This window comes from Thermobia domestica, chromosome 11 (assembly GCF_964235325.1).
Source record: "Thermobia domestica chromosome 11, izTheDome1.hap1.1, whole genome shotgun sequence".
Taxonomy (NCBI): Eukaryota; Metazoa; Arthropoda; class Insecta; order Zygentoma; family Lepismatidae; genus Thermobia; species Thermobia domestica.
This window is the reverse complement of record NC_137464.1, coordinates 250,748,130-250,768,016: the sequence shown is the minus strand read 5'-3', so window position 1 is coordinate 250,768,016 and position 19,887 is coordinate 250,748,130. Positions and strand designations below refer to the sequence as shown.

The 19,887-nt window shown below is 36.9% G+C and overlaps 1 protein-coding gene across 1 annotated transcript in view; it reads left to right on the top strand.

The window, feature by feature from the left end:
* Window positions 1-19,887, top strand: part of LOC145664921 (UPF0764 protein C16orf89 homolog) — a 73,262-nt gene that overhangs the window by 18,656 nt on the left and 34,719 nt on the right. The window contains exons 2-3 of the mRNA XM_081732025.1: window positions 2,649-2,816; window positions 11,380-11,627. Of these exons, the coding sequence (XP_081588151.1) occupies window positions 2,649-2,816; window positions 11,380-11,627 (416 nt within the window). The remainder of the gene's footprint in view (window positions 1-2,648; window positions 2,817-11,379; window positions 11,628-19,887) is intronic.

Below are 19,887 nucleotides of genomic sequence, written 5' to 3'. Positions count from 1 at the left end.
TATTGTTTTACCTTCAATAAGTATGATAATGTATGTTATTCAGTAGTTGGAATTCGTGACACATATCTGATGAGGAAAGCATCGTTTATGAAAGAGGCACGTTTGTACATAACGTATGAGCATTCCAAAATAAAACTGTTTACGAAACAATGCATAATCAGTCAACTTGCGATATGGATTTGTTATAGTTCGACAATTAAGGTTACATATTAATGCATATGTACTAATATTTTGTAATAATTATATACCGGGTGTGTCAAATGTCCGGGGCCATAAGACAACTCCGTTATTATTCAAGATAAGGAAAAAAAATGAAAAGAGAGTGAGTTGTTGGAAATATGTGCTTTTAAATCTAAAATGACTTTTTTTTTTTTTTTTTTTTTTTGCAATCGCACAAGCCATTTGGGCTCCAAACTATTAACCCTTTGAAGGACAATGGTTACTTACATTAATCACTTTTTCTGATATATCTCGTATGGTTTGGTACTGATGGTTAGATACTGCTTATACAATCTATTGGAAAATATGGATACAGGTAAAGTGGTTTGCGTATCTAAGCATCAGCACCAAGGCATACGAGAGAAATGAGGAAAGGTGGTTAATGTAAGTAACCAAAACTTAAGGCGGCCAATGGCAAATGAGAAAGCAACGTTTTCAGACCAGCACGCTGTTCGAACTAAACATTATGACAAAATTGACACGGGAAATGTGCATATTTGTCATGTGAGGATACCTAGAACACCTCGAATTTCTGTTTTTCAACCAAGCAGTATTTGTTGCTATGGTAAGGGCCCAACGGGACTAACCTGCTAAACTGGCAACATTGCTTTTTCATTTAACATAAATCAATGTGCAGTCCAGACGGTTGCTGCAATTGGAGAAATTCCACCACATTCGATTGAATAATTTCCAATACCTTTTCGTGGCCCCGCGTAGCGTAGTCGCTAACACTCTCGCCTTTGGTGCGAGCGGTCCCGGGTTCGACTCACGGTGGGAACACTCGGTCAAAAAGCGTAAAAGCTTTTCCATGTCACCCATCCTGAGCGAGTTTTCCTGGGTTTTCCTCATTCTCAGCAAACAAGTGCTGGGATGGTACCTTACACATAGGTCCCAGACTGCTTCCTTCCTTCCTTCTTTCCTCGGACAGTGTGCTCACCGATGGACGTCATCCCTCATATGTGACAGGTAACATGGCTATAGATGACGAAAGCCCAGAAATCTAAATCCTAATCCTAATCCAATAAATTTCCTCTCTTTCCATTTTCCATGTCATTTCATAAAGGAACTGGCCTACGGCCACATCTCGCCTAAAAAGGGGACTTTTTAAACAAAATCTTAGAAGCCAGTTGATGATAAGCTATCCGGCGAGATGGGATTAACTGAAATGGAATTGAATCCAAATAATAGTCCTGGACACTTTTAGATGTTTTTATGTTATAGCGAAAAACAAATAACTATAAAGGAACTGATTTTTTCACTCTTTACAACTAAACCCAACGATACAGCGATATAACAGGTTACATTTTTGTCTCTTCTGGCACCCTAGCCTTACGTTTAAGAATAATTTCATCATCATATCGAAGTTTTAATCGATCGTGATATATTGATGTCAGAATATTACAATCTGAATCTACTGTTACTAGAAGTTACTGGGAACTAATAAAAGCAGAATATATTATGCAACGGACTCACAGCTACAGATATACACAGTACAGGGAAATAAACTCTTTGTATGGACACGGATTTTTATCAGAGCCAAGTGTGCAGTGGTGATATAACGAGTCTAAAATCAACGCGAAAATGTCCTGGACAATGAAAGATCGGGCATATCTCGTTCCTCAGTAACACCGAACATTACGCGGATTGACGTTGGACTACTGCACGATATCATGTCCGTGAGTTTCTAAGCTTCTTCCTGATGTCAACAAGAGCAAGCAAATGGTCATGTCACTGAACCTTTGCAACGTTACATCGAGGAGCGCGACAGTTTCCTGAACCTCATTGTAGCTTGCCACGAAACGTGGATACTGTATTACAATTCAGGGTCAAAACAGGAGAGAATGACATAAAAACATCCTTTCTCCCCAGTAACGATAAAACTTCTATCAACAGCGTCGACCGGAAAACTGATGTTCACAGTATTTTTGGACAGTCAAAGACCACTCCTACTGAATTTTCTCGTAAGAGGTCAAGCCATCAACGTAGAGTATTACTGTTGCATGCTTTTCCATCTGCAAGCAGCCATTAGGAAACTCTGTGATCTTATACCGGATATTGAGAATGTGGTTTTCCTCCATGACAAAGCAAAATCTCACATGTCGACTAAACAATCGCCGAAGTTCAGTCTTGAAAGTGAGAGATTATAGAGCATCTACTTACTATTCAGACCTTTCCCTCAGCAGTAATTACCATCTTTTTGGTCCTTTGAAGAAATTCCTGGCGGGACAGATGTTCACGAACTGTAGCAAAGTGCAAAACGTTCGTCGTTTGTTCCGTGATCAGCCGGCCGCCTTCTATGTAGCAGGCATTGAGAAACTTGTGGTACAGTGGGACAAATGCCTTAACAGATTATGTGATTATGTGTGATTCTTGTTTAACTTTCAATCAATAATTAATTGCTTATTTTTGTATATTAAATGTTTTTCCAGCTCAGCTAACAGTTTTATTAAATCATGTTATGGCCAGTCAGGGCTTAGAACGGAATGTAATTCCACAACCTATTGTGAGAAGAATACAAAATTTAAGAGATAAATGTACCTCGTTAGGAGACCATGTTCAACGAAACAGTCCAGAAGTAGATAGAAGGGAGTTGGCTGGTAAGTTGAATCTCCTACTTCCTCATATGTAAAGAATATCCCTCTAGAGTAATTCAAGTTATATCTATTTCTTGTTTTGTATATGTATGATAACACTTAGAGAATTCAAGTTACATCTATTTCTTGTTTTGTATATGTATGATAACACTTAGAGAATTCAAGTTACACCTATTTCTTGTTTTGTGCATGTATGATTCCTCTAGTAATTCAAATTATATCTGTTACTTGTTTTGTACATAGTTGAGCAGCTCTCGCGAACATAATGGTAAGCGTCACTATGAAATTGAATTATTAAGTGGAATTGGTTGGGATTGAAACCCTGGAACGGTATGTAGGTAGTTTACTTTCTAAAACGTACTTACAGACGGCAGAGAAAGCTTATTTCGTATGTGTCATTGCATTAAATTCCATATCAGTGTTGTGCATTCTCGAAAATTAGGAAATGTAACATACCATTAAGTTTACCCAAGCTTCTCTATTACGTAATATTCCCTAGAGTAATTCAAGTTACATCTATTACTTGTTTTGTGTATGCGATATCCTCTAGAGTAATTCAAGTTACATCTTTTACTTATTTTGTGCATACAGAATATCCTCTAGACTGAGATTCCTTAACCTATTTCATAACACGATTCCCCCTTTATATCATATTCTTTTGCCAGCGACCTAATAAGTAGTTTTCAGTTTGTTGTATTAAGCTTTTCGATTATTGCAGCTTATCGCTCACAGTTGTACAGTAAGCTTTATATGAGTAGGAGCAACCGTTTGATAATGAGTATGGAAATAAGTCTATCCTAATAAGATATTAAAAATGATCTTCAAAACTAGAAACTTTCGTTACTAGAGCCTAATTACATTTATCTTTTTCAGCTTTTATCACGACTCCTATTCATTGTTCTTACCAACTCTAGTGATCGAGACCCTCAGGTTGAGAAACCCCGCTCTAGAGTAATTTAAGTTCTACTGTTACTTGTTCCGTGCATGCATAACATCCTCTAGAGTGATTAAGGTATTTATTCCGAAGTTGGTCGTCCACCTAGTTTTTGGCTAAAAGCGTAATAATTGATTCCTTTCTGTACCAAAGTTTAATATTTAATTCACACAATATTGCCGAACGAGCGTTAGTGAGTGAAGGCGGGTTAGAGCCCCGCAGGGCACGTTGTTTTCTGTCTTTATTACAGCTAAATGGGAAGGGAGACCTGTGTTCTAGAACCTTGCCGCCATGTTGGTTGTGCTAGTTACGGTTACATTGAATTGTAACTTTCTCCACATTTCTTTACAGTTATTTGCTTACCACATTTTCAACAATTTATTTTTAGACTAGCAGCGTTCACCCCGCTTCGCTGGGGTCACCCCGGAACGCAATAAACTTTGTTACTTAGATAATTTTTACTTTTTCGCTTTCAAGTGATATGATAAAAACCATAGAAGATTGGAGTAAATGTTAACATTATATCGCCTGTCATTTATGTTAACCCGCCGAGTGACACGGTCATGTGGGTTGCATATAAATACGGTTAGATTTAGCTATGATGAGCTAACAAAGGATTTGTACGTTATGGACACTTGAATGGTCAATTATCTCAAGACACTGGTAATTGAAAATTAAAGTGATATGATAAAAACCATCTAGGGTCCAAATCTTAATAACCCCCCAAAAATGAAAGAAATTGGTTCAGCCGTATTAGCGTGATGAGCTAACAAAGGATTTGTACGTTCTCTTTTATATATATAGATTTATTAAGACGTGACTTTTACCTACTTTAATAGATTTTCCTGATTATCTCCTTATTGTTTTAGAAACTGTAATAATGTTACCTCATATCTAGGGCTGCGTGTCTGTATACCTGCAGCCATGTTTACAAAACAAATGCTCATTACATTCCCAGAATCGTACCACGCAGTAACCTTGCGCCAAATAGTTTCCTCCGCTTGCCAAATAGTTCCATGTTTAGAACCGCTTATATAAGAAAATAAACACTACTTTCGCTTTTCTTATACATTATCAAGCACACAAACGAGCAAATTATTCATTTCTTTCCGGTAAATTTTCAAAATTTTGCTACAAACGGACGACCAACTTTGGAACTTAACCCGTGATTAAAGTTGTATCTATTACTTCTGTTGTGTATATATGATATCCTCTTAGAGCAGTATTCTCCAAATGGCGGTCTGTGGTATTATTTACATCTCAAAAGCTGTAAACAATTCCATGGACCGACAAGAGTTTCCTATAGGCATTTCATTCAATTGAATCGTTCAATGAACCGATTCATAAAGAACCGGTTCCTTGAACGATTTAATTGAATAAAATGCCTATAGGAAAATCTTACCCCATGGGCCCTTGTACATATGTACTATATGTTATATACTCATAATTAAAGGTTTGTAATTTAATTGTGGTTAATATTGATACCTACTTCTCAACTATTAGTATTACCTGTGCGCATTTTCGCCGATCCCAAGAGGTTAATCCAAAACATGGTTGAAGTAGCATTCTTATTGGCCACGTACCGATGACGTTACCTACTATTACTACTACTACTACTGCTTTTGCTATGGATTTGTATAGTACAAGAGCAAACTTATTTTAATGAAAGAAGCTAAATGAAAATTTTAAAAAATAATCGTTAAATCACTTTTGATCTGTATAGTACAAGGGCAAACTTATTTTAATGAAAGAAGTTTAATGAAAATTTTAAAAAATAATCGTTTAATCACTTTCTGAATATTATTTTAACAAAAGAGGTTTTATAAAAAAAAATTAAAAATAACAAGAAAAACTACTTAGGCAGGAGGCAAGGTTTGATATCCGACGCCAAAAACAATTTTCCTTATTAGCATGTTGTGCTTACTCGCTCGGCCACGTGGGCCGACAGCAGCTGGCGTTTACTTTGTGCTATATGTATGTCATGACTCGTGATGTTGTACCTGTATTGGCCAATCAGATCAGAGGATATCTGAAGCTCTTGGGATCCGCGAAAATGCTATAATACCTGTGCATCAAAATTTAAAGGTTTGGGTTCCGTAGATTACCTTTAAAGAAAGGAAGGATTCGCAACTCTAAAGTAAACTGCTCTAGAGTAATTCAAGTTATATTTGTTACTTGTTCTATGCATACAGAATATTCTTTATAGTAATTGAAGTTACATCTGTTATTTGGTCTGCTCAAACAAAATATTCCAATAATCTAATTCAAATTCCATCTGGTAGTTGTTTGTGCACACAGAATATTCCCCTAGAGTATGTTAACTTTCAAAATGTAAGATGTTATTTTATAAAGGGACTAGCAGCGTTCACCCCGCTTCGCTGCGGTCACCCCGGAACGCAATAAACGTTGTTACTTAGATAATTTTTACTTTTTCGCTTTCAAGTGATATGATAAAAACCATAGAAGATTGCAGTAAATGTTAACATTATATCGCCTGTCATTTATGTTAACCCGCCCCGCTTCGCTGCGGTCACCCCGGAACGCAATAAACTTTGTTACTTAGATAATTTTTACTTTTTCGCTTTCAAATTGCAGTAAATGTTAACATTATAGTGCCTGTCATTTATGTTAACCCGCCGAGTCACATGGTCATGCGGGTTGCATATAAATACGTTTATTTTTACCTATGATGAACTAATAACAAAGGATTTGTACGTATGGACACTTGAATGGTCAATTATCTCAAGACACTGGTAATTAAAAATTAAAGTGATATGATAAAAACCATCTAGGGTCCAAATCATAATAACCCCCCAAAAATGAAAGAAATTGGTTCAGCCGTATTAGCGTGATGAGTTCACAAAGGATTTGTGCGTTCTCTTTTATATATATAGATTTAATACTGTTAGTAGCTTGATTATTCTTTATCTTAAACTAACCTGAATCGTAATGCACCAGTAATCAAAAGACATTGGTTCAATAACTATTCTATCAGGCCTTGTTTCCATTTTGTACTAATACACAATAACACACTGAGCAAGGCTATGTGATCATATGTAAAAAAACAAAAAACAAAAAAGTATCACCTAACAGTTTCAACACAATAACTGTGTCTTCATCAGACTTCCACTCCTTCTCAAGCACTGATTTGATGGCTCTCGGTTTGTCGCAGTCGGAAAGGTAAATTCATGCAGATGGGCGTATATAACAAATAGCTTACGTATATAACATGCATACAGATGGGCGTATATAACAAATAGCTGACGTATATAACATGCATACAGATGGGCGTATATAACAAATAGCTGACGTATATAACATGCATACAGATGGGCGTATAGAACAAATAGCTGACGTATATAACATGCATACAGATGGGCGTATATAGCAAATAGCTGACGTATATAACATGCATACAGATGGGTGTATATAACAAATAGCTGACGTATATAACATGCATACAGATGGGCGTATAGAACAAATAGCTGACGTATATAACATGCTTACAGATGGGCGTATATAACAAATAGCTGACGTATATAACATGCATACAGATGGGCGTATATAACAAATAGCTGACGTATATAACATGCATACAGATGGGGTATATAACAAATAGCTGACGTATATAACATGCATATAGATGGGCGTATATAGCAAATAGCTGACGTATATAACATGCATACAGATGGGCGTATATAACAAATAGCTGACGTATATAACATGCATATAGATGGGCGTATATAACAAATAGGTGACGCATATAACATGCATACAGAAGACTATTAGATGTCAGACATCCTGCAGCGACATGATGTAACATCGAAGCGAAAAAAGGCAGTACGTATGTAACATATGGATAACGTATGCTGCGTACAGATTTCCGTAGTAAACATATGGATTCCGTATATTTGTACAGTATACCGATATCCAGAGAAGGGATTTTTCACAGTGTCTACAGAAAACTACTAATCACGACCACTGACACGTTTTTGTAGAGATGAATAAAGAAACAAAATTGCTAATGACAAAGAACTGCCGACACTTTGGAAAGTGGTAACAGTAAAATTGACTGTCATTTTTATCTTCATTTTTGGAATCAAAATCAGATTAAGATCTGCAAATATGATGATCATATTTCATTCAATACAGGGGCGGATCCATGGAGGTGATCGGGGCAATGCCCCCCCCCCTCACCCTCAGAAGAGTAAACTTTATTTTATATATAAATAAAACACATTCCAGAGTTTGAAGCTCTTAAAAGTAGCTCTGAATAGCAGTATTACAACCCAACGCCCTCCCCCAGAAGTCCGTCCTGATTCAACATTTAGTTTTTCCTCGGTGTTCATATATCCAGAAATATTGGCTGGGAAAAGTCCAAAATATATACTAATGGAGGTCCAATTCGTCTATGTAATATGGAACCTGTCTTAATCTGCACCCGACAAGACGAAAAGTAATTGTTAATTGCTGCCAGCTATAATTTTTAGGAAAAATGATAGAACCAGATTATTTTCATAAGAAAAGAAAGAGTACAGATGAAGCGTAAAATGAAATCTTCAACTTGCACCAATTATTTCTCTGTTAAACGACTATAGTTCGGTAGATGCCTCGTGGGTATGCCCCTGATGACTGGTAATAAAAACCAATATCGCAAATTAATGGTAAATTTTTAAAAAATAAACTAAAACATTCTTTCTTGTAAATACTCTTATACTATATATAAATAAATAAATAATATTCGCATTGCACACGTTTCACTTACGAGGAAACCGATTCAAGTGTGACACGGAATTGTGGACGAGTTTATGCGCAAACAAAGTGTTTTCGTGTACAATTAAAACCCATTAGAGGGAAAAAACTCTCGATCTCAACCTTTTCGGAGATATAGAGGAATAAGGGAAAAGCTGGTGCTCCGATATTTTGCGAATTTTCGGCTATTTTGCGAGTGAATATGTTTGAAAACTGCATTGAAACGTTAAGAAAGATGCACCAGGGTAGAATAAAAGTGGTGTTGAATGTTGAGAAGAGTGGCGTAGCTTTTACCCGGGGCCAGAAAAAGAAGGAGCTTAAGGAATAACAAACGCCATTGACATGCAGAACAAAATTATATGATATTACATGCTAATATATCTTGTCGTTAGTTCTTAGAAAATGATAAAAAGTGATATAAAAATGATTAATTACATTGCCAAAGGAACAGAGACGTTATTATGTGAACAAAAATACAATGTTATATTCTGTGCAAAAGTGGTATACAAAAAAAAATTAAATAATATGAATCATAAACACATATTGTTGCAGACGTAAGTACGACAGTGTGTAGTTGTGTGACATATATTAAGACGCAATATATGGATCAATAAGCAAAAATAGCATCTTCAATTAAAAAAAAAAAAAAAAAGAAAGAAAGAAAAACGGTACGCCTTATATACTGTATATCACATACAGTTCCGATCGGTTAATAATGGTAGAAATTATAAATGTTTGGAAAGTTCGGAAGGCCACCATTTTTTACATTTTTCATCCTATTTGACTGATAATACTTTTATTCGATTCAGCGTACCAAGAAACCTGAACATAGACACCTTACACGCCTATTTGAGGCAACAATGTAACTCCGGTATTTTCGCCTTTCCAGTCCAAAACATTCTTCCCTTAGAACTTTTTATGGACTCTTAAGTTTTCTAACCCACACATCTAATACGATGCATTACTTCAGTTTCCTAGATGAAGGAATTCTTCATTTTTAAGAGACTCTTTTACTTGTACTAACGCTACATATTCAAAATTCGCAAAATATCGGAGCACCAGCTTTCCCCTTATTCCTCTATATCTTTGGAACGGTTGAGATCGAGGGTTTTTCCCTCTAATGGGTTTAATTGTACACAAAAAACACTTCGTTTGCGCAATAAACTCGTCCACAATTTCATATCACACTTGAATCGGTTTCCTCGTTAGTACGAATTTTGTAAATAAGGAATTTTACTTGAAATATCGTGGGACTGTAAGTTTCTTTCTTAACAAATAGTATGTGTATAATTCTTAGGTTACTGTTAGGACTATTTGAAGTGTTCAGAGCACAAAGGAAATAAGTCCAAGCGCCAAAGTTGTAAGAAATAGAGCTTGTACACAGGGGCGTCATTTAGGGGGGAAGGGAGGTGCAATTGCCCCCCCCCCTGAGTTTGAGATTTTTATAGATTTCATCAATAGAATAGTAGTAAGTAAGTGAAAAACGAGAAATTTTACTTATTTCAAGGGGTCTTGCCCCCCCCCCCCCAAAGCCAAATCTGAAATGGCGCTAATGCTTGTACAGTACGCTTAAGTATACATGGAAAAGTTAACATTGGTTTTTAAGGAGTTTGGCACCGAAAGGCACCCAATGTTAAATAAATAAATAAATAAACTAATGTTGCCAACCAGCAGTGTATCCTTCTTTCTGGGTCCCCACCATGCCAAAAATAAAACATTGTTAAGTAACAAATTTCAGCTGTTCTAGGTTTCCTCACACAACAATAGTTTGCGTGTTCCCGCGAGTGCTTACGTTGCTTCCGAACAGTCTGCTGAAGTAGAAACCAGGGCCAGCTCTATCATATGTGCAACATGTCCATTTGCACGAGGCAAAAAGTTTCGAAGGGCGGCAAAATCTGTTATAACTGTGTTATTTTGAATAAATATTTCTGGTTGGAAACAGATTTCATGATGATGGTAGTTATTTTTTTTTAAAGGTGGCCTTCTGTTTGAATACTACATTCATAAATCATGTTTAGGTCACATTAGTTTAAGGTTACATGGACAGTGCTAAAGCAAATAGTCAAACAAATCCCAGTATGAATTGCTTGATTGTTGTCAAATACAAAAAAAAACAAAAAAAACGCAATTCTCGAACAGTGATGAATGCCTGATCCATTTAGTTAGTTATCACAGTTTTGATATGAAAACTAGTTTTGACTTTGTCACAAACAAGTTCCTTATCATTGAAGGTGGAAACAAGTATTTTTCTTTTTTTAATTTAACAGATGTAAAAGAAAAATCAAGAAATAAAGATAAAAGAACTAGTTGCACTGGAATTATAAATTGATATATTGAGATTGAAGCTCGATATTATATTCTGTGAAATGGATTATATTTCATATGCATGTGTGTTTGCTTTATCCATCACTAACATAATAGTTTATTATTTTTTAAAAGCATACAACGAGATTGTATTTGTTAGGCCTTTTTGAGTGCGAGTGTACTTTCCCTCCCTTTGTTGTTCATGATTCAGTATCATACTTGAAATCGTGGCTTTTAACATTTTTCTCTCTGAGGAAAGGGGGCGCCAAATGATGCTATTGTACGGGGTGGCAAATGAAAATTCCCGGGGCGGCATATGACATTTTTTTTTCATTTAACATCAGTCGCTCTACCGATGTGAAGTCCAAAAGGCTGCTACGATTGGAAAAAGTCCACCATTTCAATTGAAAACGATCTATTTCGAACAAATTTTCTTTCTTTTCATTTTTTCCTATTTTTAATTATAACGAAGCTAGCTTATGACCCCGAACTGTTGATATACCCTGTATATATTATGCAGGTTCCACTGTATTTAGGCTTTGTATATATTCTACATGCTTACTTTTCTCTCTGCAGATTTTGGTTACATGCTTTCCTCGCATCTTTGGACATTGGACAATGCTCCACGGCCTCTTGGTACCGCTCCCAGCCCTGATGTTAGGTGTCCTCCAAATTACAATATACTTATGGACTTTTTCGTCTGCATGAAGTCGTTGGGGAAATGCCTCGCCCCAGAGAACTGTTGGATGAAAATGATATGTGACGGACCCGATAGCTACTACCTTACACATCAATTAATCTACCATCAGATGAGGGAAAAGAAAGTGAGTATATTACCAATGATAATCCCTATGTCCAGTTACTAGTTTTATAGCAATGCACGGGATTCAACTAAAGCCTGTGACAAACATCTTGGCATTTCAGCTAAACGAATAAAACGCAAGCTCTGACGCGACGATGCCAAGTGAGAAAGGGGCTGTGGATATGGCTTGGCTAAGCAGACGAACTACAGCGCGATCAGGTGGCAGGGGGTGAATTTATACAAAAATAAACGTGGCAATACCGCAACCCTCTCATTTGCTAGCAGCATTTAAAGGGAACTTGAAGTGCTGCCTTCAAATGCCAAGATGTTTGTCACGCCGTTTAGTTAGTAGAAGTGTCACGTAGATGGCACTGCACTTGTGCTTAAGGGACTATAGAGTAGTGTTTTCCAAGAGACGAGACGAGAAATAAGATAAATTTCTTAGAAGTTTCGCCTCGTCTTGATTCTCGGAAAGCTATTCTCGTACAAATTTAAGTACGAAATTTATTACTTTTTTTTTTTTTTTGCTTAATTTCATTTAGAAGTTATCAATATCTTTCCGCGTCACGAAAGGTCCATCAAGAGTGTGATATAACAATAGGTGTCTTTCATTTCAACTCAGGCAAAAAAATATAAAATTGTACCATCACCATCTCAGATATTGTTGAAACTTTTTTTATAGCAACTAGACATGTTTTTAAGAGACCTATATTTTTTTGTTTTGTCGAAAAAAAATTTCCCGCCAAGTAATAGGCCATCAAAGACGGGGAGTACAATTTATGAATTGTAGAAGACATGGAAAATGGTCAACTTCGGAGCCTCACCATTCGGCTATGGAGACAGGTAGAGTTATAATTCTTGTTGTGGTATGTACATAGGGATATAAATAAACTATATTTTATTATAGTTTGGTTTGCGCATGCGTATCTTTTTGTACATAAATTAACAAATGAACGTCAATTTATCTGGAAAGTCGAAGTTTGCGAATTTTTTTCGAGCACTTCTGGTTCGAATTTTAAAATTCTGCTTTCACGGTTGGTAAGACCTAGTTACTCGCTTTCCGAAAAAAAATTTGTATCGCTTCTGTGGTCAACCGTTTTGTCGCAAAAAATTCGAGAAATTGTAAAATTTTCAAAAATCGCCATTTTTGGGCGCCATTTTCTCGAAAACACCATTTTTTAAAATTCTGAAATTTTGTCAGATGGTTCAACTTTACCTGAATAATAAATACACCAAATATCATTCTCGACCAATGCTTCATGGATTAACTACAGCCTTTTAAAGTTAGCGAAGTTTCGCTAATTTTGATGTCACAGTTAGCAACACTGGGAACAATGAAAGTGCAATGATTTGATGATGTTTGTGGTTCATATTTATTAAATGAAGAATAAATGGTTTTCTTGGCTGTTTTTTTTTATTATTTTGATTAAAAAGGCTCTCTGAAATAGTAAAATGAGCCTCCCTCTACTCCTCCGTTTTCTTAAACTGAAGTAATCAGAGGTGGAAATTACGATTACGAAACACACAAATTTCAAGTTCACTTACTTAAAATGGTCTTTGGAAACTTTTTTTTTTTTTTTTACATGGACCAATCATTTGCTTGGTTGTTGTCTTCTTTGCTAATAGCATGTAACCGTGCAGATGCTCCAATAGATGTTGGTTCACTCGTAACTCATCCAGGAGTGGATCTAGGGAGACGATTGCCACCCCACCCCCCTCAGAAGAAGAAACTTTCTTATTTATATATAAATAAAACCCATCCCAGAGTTTGGAGCTCTTAAAAGTAGCTCTAAGTAGCAGTATTACAATCCCCCACCAGAAGTCCGTTCTGGATCCGCCCCTGCGTAGCACATTGTCGATAGTCACAAAACACTTATTTTCACTTCTCTTATGCTCTTCTGGAAACCTGTACTGTGCTGAAGGTTCATGTGGAAGCATAAACAGCACTTCAACTTCACGTAATTCATGATTATTCATAATATTTCTGCTACGCACCACTGGTTATCATACATATATGTATATAACCAAAGTTTATTTTTGCAGATTTCTTAAATCTACACTTTGAATTGCAAAAGTTCGATTTTGGGGGAAGTATGAAGTTAGTTCATGGTGACCCGTTGCTGCCATAAAAACTTCGCAATTTTCCGAAAGCCAAAGATAACTTCGTTGAATACCAGTTACCGGTCACATACTTTCCCTTTTTTCTTCCGGAAGTCGTCGAATTCAGTTCCAGGTAACAAAACGAGAGTAATACCCGGAGTTTGTACTTGACCTATACTCACAAATTCTCCTGCGGTTTTAGTGGGGACGCGGTGGCTCAGTGGTAGAGCGTTCACTTCCGGTGTTTGGGGTCCCTGGTTCAATCCCAGCTCGTGCCGTGTGGGCTTTGTGGTGGACAAACACTGTGCTCGTGGGATTTCTTGGGGTTATCCCGTTTCCTCCCACTTTCTGCATTCCACCATTTCATTCATTTCTCATAATCACCGTCTCCTTTAGCCTAACCGGCATAACCGTGGACCCTACTCCACTACCGTCGCAGAGACCCTTGCATGGCCGGTTTCACTGCAAAAGCACTGCTTTATCGGACCTGTCTGCATCTCGAACATCTGAAAGCGATTTTTAAAGTGGGATGCAGCACCATCAGAAATCACTGACACGGTTTGGGAAATTGTAGACACCTATTTTCACGTATTCAAACCTTTTTTTATAAAATATATTTTCGCTTTTCTTCGAGTATGTTTAGAATCTTGTTTATGACTATGAGTACATGAGCCGAATCGTGTGTTTTATCGTCGTTTATTACAACAAATCTGTCAATTGTTTCATATTTCGGTGATAACTCTGAATTCCACTTTGCAGAATAACAGTCCAGTTTTCAGCGAAGTCCACATGAAGTAAAATAGAATTTGTATCTTGAAATTTTATACGGTGGGTTTCAGTAGCAATTGATTCTCTTTGGATTTTCTTGATGTAGTCATGAATTACAATTCTTACAGTTAAACCGGCAATGTACGATACGAAAACAGAAAGTGGCACAGTTTTTTTTTTTTTTTTAACGAGATCATTATTCTCCCATATGGCATACGTAACCACTTTCATTTTCATCAGGATCAATAATTAAAGACACCACACTTATTTCTTCCACTCCAGGACATTCACCACATTCTTGAAGAAGACAGCTGTCATTTTCTACGGATCATACTACTAAAGGAAATAGGTCACTCATGACAGCTTCAATACAGGTTGCACCTTTGATTTGTAGCAACGCAGTAGCAGCTAACTTAAAATTTGCACAATACACACACACACACACACACCTCCCTCTCAGGTTGCGGACTGACACACTTTAGTCGAATACGAATACTATAAAATTCCGAGTGACCCATTTTTATGCTGGGATTGTTCTGTTTAAAAATTCAGTAAATTTCTTTGGAACGCGTAAGAACACATTTCGATTTTTTTTAACTTTTTGTCATTTGCGATCACTGTAATGACATCATTCTTAATTGAGACTTTGTCTGGATCATTCCAAATCATACTGAGGTAATAGCTTAGGCCTTTTATAGATCATCAGAATTCATTGGATGGCCATTTCAAATAAACTTAAAATTTGTGTGTTTCGTAATCGTAATTTCCACCTCTGATTACTTCAGTTTAAGAAAACGGAAGAGTAGGGGGAGGCTCATTTTACTATTTCAGAGAGCCTGTTTGTTCAAAATAATAAAAAACCAGCCAAGAAAACCTTTTATTCTTCATACCATATATTCTTCACAAACATCATCAAATCATTGCACTTTTATTGTTCCCAGTGTTGCTAACTGTGACATCAAAATTAGCGAAACTTCGCTAACTTTAAAAGGCTGCAGTTAATCCATGAAGCATTGGTCGAGAATGGTATTTGGTGTGTTTATTATTCAGGTAAAGTTGAACCATCTGACAAAATTTCAGAATTTTAAAAAATGGTGTTTTCGAGAAAATGGCGCCCAAAAATGGCGATTTTTGAAAATTTTACAATTTCTCGAATTTTTTGCGACAAAACGGTTGACCACAAAAGCGATACAAATTTTTTTTCGGAAAGCGAGTAACTAGGTCTTACCAACCGTGAAAACAGAATTTTAAAATTCGAACCGGAAGTGCTCGAAAAAATTCGCAAACTTCGACTTTCCAGATAAATTGACGTTCATTTGTTAATTTATGTACAAAAAGATACGCATGCGCAAACCAAACTATAATAAAATATAGTTTATTTATATCCCTATGTACATACCACAACAAGAATTATAACTCTACCTGTCTCCATAGCCGAATGGTGAGGCTCCGAAGTTGACCATTTTCCATGTCTTCTACAATTCATAAATTGTACTCCCCGTCTTTGATGGCCTATTACTTGGCGGGAAATTTTTTTTCGACAAAACAAAAAAATATGGGTCTCTTAAAAACATGTCTAGTTGCTATAAAAAAAGTTTCAACAATATCTGAGATGGTGATGGTACATGCTCTGCCTGAATTGAAATGGAAGGCACCAATATTTAAATTATATTTATTATTGGAGTATATTGTGTATTGACTTGTGTATCTTTCAATGTTGAAGGTGGCATCGTTGTTCAGTAGTAGAGCGCTTCCCATTGGTTCATGGGGTTCCTGATGAGATCCCTAGCCAAGTTAAGTTTGTGATGAACAATGTATCCACGGGTTTAATTCCGCATTTTCATTCCACCAATTCTTCCATCACCATTCACTTGCCTTAATCATCGTCTCCCTCAGCCAAAAGGACATAATCGTGGGGCGTTAAACTGAAATACTTCGTTTCATTTCATTTAAACGTTGAAAAATGAAATCTTTGAGTCTTTCGTCTCATGATTATGCCGGCTAGGATAAAGCAGACGATGATGATGATTAATGGTGGGATGAAGAAAATGGGAAAACGCGAAAAACCCGATGCACACTGTGTTTGTCCACCACAAAGCTTACTTGGCGCGAGCTTGGATCGAACCAGAGACCTCATGCACCAGAGATGAACGCTCTACTACTGAGCCACGGCGGCCCTATTCAAACGTTGATCAATGCTCTTCATTACGTCTGCGCAATCGCTGAACCAATTTGCACTTTTTATACTGTGAATCATGCAAACAGTAAAATAGCGTTCGAGATCTAATATCTTCTGTTACCTAGTGTTGCTTGCGAAATTCGAGAAATTTGTTGTTCCGAAAATGCGACGAGAATTATAATGTTTTTCGGCTCGTCTCGATTTTAAAAAGGCACTTCTCGTTTCATTGGTAACACTACTATAAATTAATAAGTTGGTATCAGATGCTCAGGCACTGGAAACATGGAGAATACGGAGGCAAAAAAGGCACTTATAATTTTAAAAAATAGGCAGTAACATAGGCACTAAAATCTAACTGGAAATAATAAAGATAAACATCCAGGGCCTTATGCACAGTTGTTTTGACTAGGGACGGCTGGAACCAGTTCCTTTCGGCTCTGAACGGATCCGATTCTAGAAGATCCAGTTCCGGAACCGGATTTTTTGGCTCTGAACGGATCCGGTTCTAGAAGATCCAGTTCCGGAACCGGATTTTCGGATCCAGATCTGGAACCGGTTCTGAATTTATGTACGATGTCGTCTCGTAAGGAAGAACGTGTGAACGTAATCGAAGAGGATTCTTTTGTGCGTAAGCTACAACTGATTTCATTTTTCGCAAACGAGTTCTGAAGCAAATTGTGTAATACAAAATCACTACTGAACATAAATAGCTCGGACTCATTCCAACTTTCACTACTCAAGTAACTTTTACTTTTCTTGTGTATATTTAAGTATTTCCGATGAAAAATTACCACAATAATATATCTACGGACATTTTCAATTCAATGCAAATTCTAAATACATTGCAATGCAATGGCAAAATTATAGCTATAGAAAAAAACCTAGCTATTTTTTTCACACTGCACTAAACTTCAGTATTTGTACATCCAACAAATATTTTTATACGCAAACATGTAGCTATTCACAAATATGTATATCTAAGAAATGTAAAACCTTTTTGACACAAAATTCACCTTCTGCTGATTGCTTTTAGGGATGGCCGAAACTGGTTCCTGATGGAATCGGCTCTGAACGGATCCAGTTCCATAAAACCCGGTTCCGGAACTGGATTTTTCGGATCCAGGTCTGGAACCGATTCCGGAACAGGAACTTTGTGGCCATCCGTAGTTTTGGCGAATGATTAGGGCCATACTAAGGGTTTGACTAACGTATGGTTATCAGAAATTATTCAGAATTTCTAATTAACACGTAGTTGACTAAGTTAATCACATGTGACTAATTAATTTAAGCTTCAGCAGAGGGTACCCTGATTTAGCTACGGTTTAGCCACAGTAAACTTACGTTATGAGATTACAAAGTCAATTAATTACTTATCACCTTTTCTTTTCTTTCTTTCTTTCTTTCCTTTCACCTCATCAGGTGTATTAGCCATGAAGCAGCGAGTCCTCTACAATATAGCCCAGTCAATGAAGGTCAAAAACCATCAAAGTTCGGAAAAAATTTGGGTAAAGCTGATTTTCTCTCAAGTGATAGACCCCTATGAGAGGAACATTTTCCCAAAAGTCCCCGCCCCTCCCTCTGGAGCTTCCCCCCACGCCTCACAGTGCGTCGAGCATATTCGAATAATGGACAAAAATAAAACAAATCATACTGAAGTTTTTATCACATGTTTATTGTGTTGCAAGGCGTTCTTTGCTCACTTAGACTGAAGCAAAGTTGTTCTTGAAGTTATCGAACTTGACAACTGTACTTATATAGAAAATATCCTGTTCAGGGACGTAAAAAAACTATGTTAGACATTTAAGGCCTTATGCAGAGTAGTTCTGACGCATGATTAGTGTCATACTAAAGAGTTCGAATAACATATGTTTCCTGCAGTAGTCAGGCCTTTGGTATGACGCTAAACATATGTCAAAACGACTCTGCATATGGCCCTTAATGTTTACGGCACTCGTAAACACGAACTCATACGACTCAAAACTACATAACACTAAAATATAATGAAAAGCAGTGCATGAAATGACTAAAACAGTTCTAGAGTTTTTTTTTTGTTTGTTTGTTTTTTTTTTAAAGATCAGTCAATGTGATCACTGTCTAAGTTATCAAATTCCATAGCGACAGAATTGTGAAGCTGGGCAGCATCAGCAGTTTTGAAATAACTTTCCAGATCCGTATCTGTCCTCCTTTTCTTTGCGTGAATCTGTATCTTGGAGGAGACAATAGGGTCAGATAGAATAAGCATATGCTTCATCAGGTCTAAATAAGTATTGAAGAGAGAAGTTTTTCGTATAAGATGTAGCCTAGTGTGACGGAAGACTTTCTGGAGGGCTTCTAAAGCTTCTTCCGCATAACCGACAATCCTTTGGACTATTCGTCATTTCTTGGTGTATTTAATTTCGCTGCTGCTTCTTTGGCAACAAAGGCAAGCCCCTCTGCCGATTTAGTCGCTACAAGAGGATCTAAGAAGGTTTTTTTTTCTTTTTTTTTTTTACTGCTTTTACTGAACACTTTGCAAACTGTTTACTGGTTCTACCGCGAGTAGAGCAAGCTACATCGGTCTTCACGTTGCTGTGATACCGAGCAGTTGTCACTGTTGAGACAGAGTCCGGAAGTGTACATGCACGATCAAACCACTCTTTACTTTTAGCTAGGAAAACCGACCAAACTCTGTGCGACATCCTCCAATTTTTTTTTTTTCTCAAGGTCATATTAATAACTTACTAAATTTCTCTAAACTGTTGTACACATCTTCCGCGGCGTCTTCAAGTTTATAATGACTACAAATAGCCTGCATGGTTTCCGCTTTCTTCCGACTAGCACTGGTGGTTGTTATTCATCTTTCAAAAATGTCGTTGTTTTTCATGGCGTCTTCTTTCGCAATTTCACTAATTACAGTCGATATTACAGACACTTGCACACACACTATTGTTGAATCCAAAGGAAATCATTAAAGGAAGGGATTCCTGCAGAGATCTCAACACATGTTTAGGCTGTTTTGAGATATTCCAAATATATCAGTAAAAAATGATTACCAATCGTTCGTCGTGAAGGAAACAACGTACCTGTGCTATAACTGCCCAGTAGTGACAAAAAGTCTCACCTTTCGCTTTGGTCTGAAGCACCAGTGCGATCACTGTAGAGATAATGACTCAGGTCGGTTTAATATAGTAGTTGTGCATGCGAATTGTTATCTGTAAGAGTGTCATCTCGAATCGGGTCGGTCTAATGTGGTTAC